This window comes from Poecilia latipinna, unplaced genomic scaffold, assembly GCF_001443285.1.
Source record: "Poecilia latipinna isolate Pla-1442-1.1 unplaced genomic scaffold, P_latipinna-1.0 Scaffold1812, whole genome shotgun sequence".
NCBI classification, from domain to species: Eukaryota; Metazoa; Chordata; class Actinopteri; order Cyprinodontiformes; family Poeciliidae; genus Poecilia; species Poecilia latipinna.
The window spans coordinates 91,196-95,563 of NW_015114428.1; the positions used below are offsets into that span (position 1 = coordinate 91,196).

Genomic DNA, 4,368 nt, shown 5'->3' on the forward strand with positions numbered 1-4,368 from the left:
GACCCGGTCCCTGACCCGGTCCTCTGACTCGGTCCCCTGACCCGGTCCCTGACCCGGTCCCTGACCCGGTCCTCTGACTCGGTCCTCTGACCTGGTCCCTGACCCGGTCCCTGACTCGGTCCTCTGACCCGGTTCTCTGACTCGGTCCTCTGACCCGGTCCCCTGACCTGCTCATCTACATGGCATCCACATGTCAGTTTTTGGCTAATCAAGAAGTTTTAATGGGTTTTTTCCAATAAGACAAAATGGTGAGGTTTAAAATGCTATTAATGCTACTTTAGCCTTGAGTGTTAAAATACTGTACAATGTCCCAGAACCTGACTTTTTTTTTTTCCCCTCCGAGTCCCCTGACTCGGTTCTCTGACTCAGTTCTCTGACCCGGTCCCCTGACTCAGTTCTCTGACCCGGTCCCCTGACTCGGTTCTCTGACTCGGTCCCTGACCCGGTCCCTGACCCGGTCCCCTGACTCGGTCCTCTGACTCGGTCCTCTGACTCGGTCCTCTGACCCGGTCCCTGACCCGGTCCTCTGACCCGGTTCCCCTTCCCCAGGTACGAGCTGCAGACCATCGGCATCACGGCGGCCAACACGTGGGGCCTGTTCCTGCTGGTGCTGCTGCTGGGCTACGGCCTGGTGGAAATCCCGCGCTCCTACTGGAACGCCTCGCGCCACGGACACCTGCTCATGAAGACCTACTTCAAGGCCTCCAAGCTGATGACGGAGAAGGCGGACGCCGAGGAGAACCTGGAGGATGTGATGGAGGTGAGCGGCCCTGAGGGCTCCGGCTGGGTTCTGATTCTGTTCGGGTTCTACTGTGGCTGTGTTCTGCTGCAGGAGGTGAGGAAGGTCAGCGAGTCCATCAAGTACAACCATCCACTGAGGAAATGCATCGACACCATCCTGAGGAAGGTAAGCAGCCGGTTCTGGTCCTGATGCAGGCGGGTCCGGTGGAGTTGACCCCTGACTCTGACCTCTGACCCCCCAGTGTCCCGTGGACTACCAAGAGAAGATGGGTCGGAACATGGACGACTACGAAGACTTTGACGATAAGCAGAACTCGTACCCGACCGAGAAGAGTCTGGTCAAGCTGCACAAGCAGGTGAGAGTCGCTCCGGCCCGGTCCGGTTCTGGAGCCGCCGCCGCCTCACCCTGCCATCTTTCCTCAGGTGATCTACGCCGTGCAGAGGCACAACCGGACCCGGGTCCAGTGGCAGATCCTGCTGCAGCAGGCCGTCCACCTGGAGGACGTGGCCAAGAACGAGACCAGCCTGAGCCACCAGTTCGTCCACAGCTTCCAGTCCGCCGAGCCGCCGGGTCGCTTCAGCCGCTACGTCTACACCCCGACCGTAGGTGGGTCGCCGCTCCCCGCCGGTACCGGAGCCCAGATGGACCCTGACCTCTGACCCGCCTTCTGCTTCTGTCCCAGAGTGGTACTGGGAATGCCTCTTGAAGCGCTGGTTCTACCGGCTGGTGTCGGTGGTTCTGACCCTGTTCAGCGTGGCCGTGGTCTGGTCCGAATGCACGTTCTTCAGCACCCGACCCGTCCTGTCGCTGTTCGCCGTCTTCATCCAGCTGGCAGAGAGCGACTACAACTATCTGTACATCGAGGTGAGACACCTGGGTGTACCAGGTCCGGTCCCAGAACCGGACTCTGTTTCTCTGGTGATTCCTGTTCAGGGGTAATGTGCTGTGTGTCCACCAGATGGCGTGCTTCATCACCATCTTCTTCCTCTGCACCTGCGTTTACTCCACGGTGTTCCGGATCCGAGTCTTTAACTACTACTACCTGGCCTCCCACCACCAGACCGACGCCTACAGCCTGCAGTTCAGCGGCATGTCAGTGGGGGGCGCTGCATTCTTTCACTACGCTTCATCATCAGGATCTTGTAGTTAAATGTTTAAAGTTTCATGGAATTTTTTTATTTCATGAATTTTATTTATTTTCATTTTGCTTTTTGCAGTTTGTGTTTTTCTTTGATCTTATTTAATTTTTATTATTTTTATTTTTACATCTAATATTTGCTACAGTCAGACTGCAGGGAGAAACGCTGCTGACCCTGTCAGGGTCTCCGGGTGGGTCTGGGTCCTGACCCAGACCCGGTTCTGACCCAGACCCGGTCCTGACCCAGACCCGGTCCTGACCCAGAACCGGTCCTGACCCAGACCCGGTCCTGACCCAGACCCGGTCCTGATCCGGTCCGGAACCAGAACCGGTTCTGACCCAGATCCGGTCCTGACCCAGACCCGGTCCTGACCCAGAACCGGTCCTGACCCAGAACCGGTCCTGACCCAGACCCGGTCCTGAACCAGAACCGGTCCTGACCCAGACCCGGTCCTGACCCAGACCCGGTCCTGATCCGGTCCGGAACCAGAACCGGTTCTGACCCAGATCCGGTCCGGAACCAGAACCGGTCCTGACCCGGTCCTGACCCAGACCCGGTTCTGACCTCCTCTGGTTCCTCCTCAGGCTGTTCTGCCGTCTCACTCCTCCTCTCTGCCTGAACTTCCTGGGTCTGATCCACATGGACTCGGCCATCTCTCACCGGCAGAAGCTGCCCACGGCCTACACCTCGGTGAGGCCGCCGCATCCAGATCCACGATCAGAACCGGGCTGTTTGGGCCCATCAGAACCAGAACCGGGCTCAGCTCTTCCTCTGTGTTTCAGATCATGGGCTCGATGCGCGTTCTGTCCTTCATCGCCAACGGCTTCTACATCTACTACCCCATGCTGATCGTCATCCTCTGCATCGCCACCTACTTCAGGTCGGCAGCCTCCCGCTCACCTTTAACCTTTAACCCAGACAGGAAGAAGATGATGACATCATCCAGTCAGTCAAACTTTATTAACAGCAGTGAAACATCCTGTACCTGCTGCTGAGGGCAAAACAAGAATCAATCAATCAGATTGATTCCTACTGGCTAATCAAAAGTGGCAAATACTAAGTAGAACAGGAAGCAGCTATAAACGGGTTCCTCACCGACCCGGTGAGTCCGCCATGACCTGGTGGTGGGCCGGACCGGTGAGGAAAAACCAAACCATCAGGGATCATCTAGGATCATCTAGGATCGTCTAGGGATCAAAAAGGATCATCTAGGATCAGAAAGGATCAGAAAGGATCATATAGGATCATATAGGATCAGCTAGGAACATCTAGGATCAGCTAGGATCAGAAAGGATCGTCTAGGATCAGAAAGGATCAGAAAGGATCGTCTAGGATCAGAAAGGATCGTCTAGGATCAGCTAGGATCAGAAAGGATCGTCTAGGATCAGAAAGGATCAGAAAGGATCCCACTCTTATTAAAATAAGTGGAAAATAATTAGATATAATGTAGAAAATGTAAATTTCTCAGAAAACTTGCTGCCCCTCTAAAGATGTTCTTGGTTGCTCTGACCCAGTCTGGGAACGCGCTGCCTGAACCTCCTGGGCTTCCAGCAGTTCATGGATGACAGCGAGATGACCTCTGACCTCATCGACGAGGGAAAGGAGCTGATCCGACGCGGTGAGAGCGGAGTAAAGATCGCCGAAATCAAAGCGACCCAGAATGTTCCTCAAACCGGTTTCTGTTTCCACAGAGAGGAGGAAGAGGCAGAGGATCGAAGATGGAGAGAACCGACGGAGAGTGAGAAGAACGACCATCATGCCGACGGTTCGCTGCCCTCTGCTGGAGGAAAGTCCTCACTGCGTCTGTCTGTGTTTCAGGAGTGGAAGGAGCGCTATGGCAACCAGAGGGAGGACTTCGGTCCGAGGAACCGGAGCAGCCACGAGATGACGGAGACCAATTACTCTGAGTCCAGCAGGGACAGACGTGAGTCAGAACCAGAACCGGAACAAAGCCAGAACCCCAACAGAACCCTAACAGAACCTGTTTGTGGCATTCAGAGGTGAAGTATTCTCGCTCTGCCGGCCGGACGGAGAGGGACTGCATCGAGCTGCTGCAGGACGCTGAACCGCTGGACTTCAACGCCGATTCCCTGACAGACGACGGCCTGGAGGCCGAGGCCAGCAGGTAGACAGGATGTCCGACACACACCTGGTTCAGTCACACACCTGGTTCAATTACACCTGGTTCAGCCACACACACCTGGTTCAGTCACACACACCTGGTTCAATTACACCTGGTTCAGCCACACACACCTGGTTCAATCACACCTGGTTCAGTCACACACACCTGATTCAATCACACCTGGTTCAGTCACACACACCTGATTCAGTCACACACACCTGATTCAATCACACCTGGTTCAGTCAGTCACACCTGGTTCAGTCACACCTGGTTCAGTCACACACACCTGGTTCAATCACACCTGGTTCAGTCACACACAGTTGGTTCAGACACACCTAGTTCAGACACACACACTTTGCTCATAC

The 4,368-nt window shown here is 55.2% G+C and overlaps 1 protein-coding gene across 1 annotated transcript in view; it reads left to right on the forward strand.

Moving 5' to 3' along the window:
* Nucleotides 1–4,368, forward strand: part of lmbrd2b (LMBR1 domain containing 2b) — a 26,376-nt gene that overhangs the window by 17,430 nt on the left and 4,578 nt on the right. Inside the window, exons 6-17 of the mRNA XM_015014400.1 lie at nt 550–760; nt 833–907; nt 984–1,097; nt 1,165–1,348; nt 1,425–1,606; nt 1,701–1,834; nt 2,466–2,571; nt 2,664–2,761; nt 3,396–3,499; nt 3,573–3,619; nt 3,700–3,805; nt 3,880–4,006. Of these exons, the coding sequence (XP_014869886.1) occupies nt 550–760; nt 833–907; nt 984–1,097; nt 1,165–1,348; nt 1,425–1,606; nt 1,701–1,834; nt 2,466–2,571; nt 2,664–2,761; nt 3,396–3,499; nt 3,573–3,619; nt 3,700–3,805; nt 3,880–4,006 (1,488 nt within the window). The remainder of the gene's footprint in view (nt 1–549; nt 761–832; nt 908–983; nt 1,098–1,164; nt 1,349–1,424; nt 1,607–1,700; nt 1,835–2,465; nt 2,572–2,663; nt 2,762–3,395; nt 3,500–3,572; nt 3,620–3,699; nt 3,806–3,879; nt 4,007–4,368) is intronic.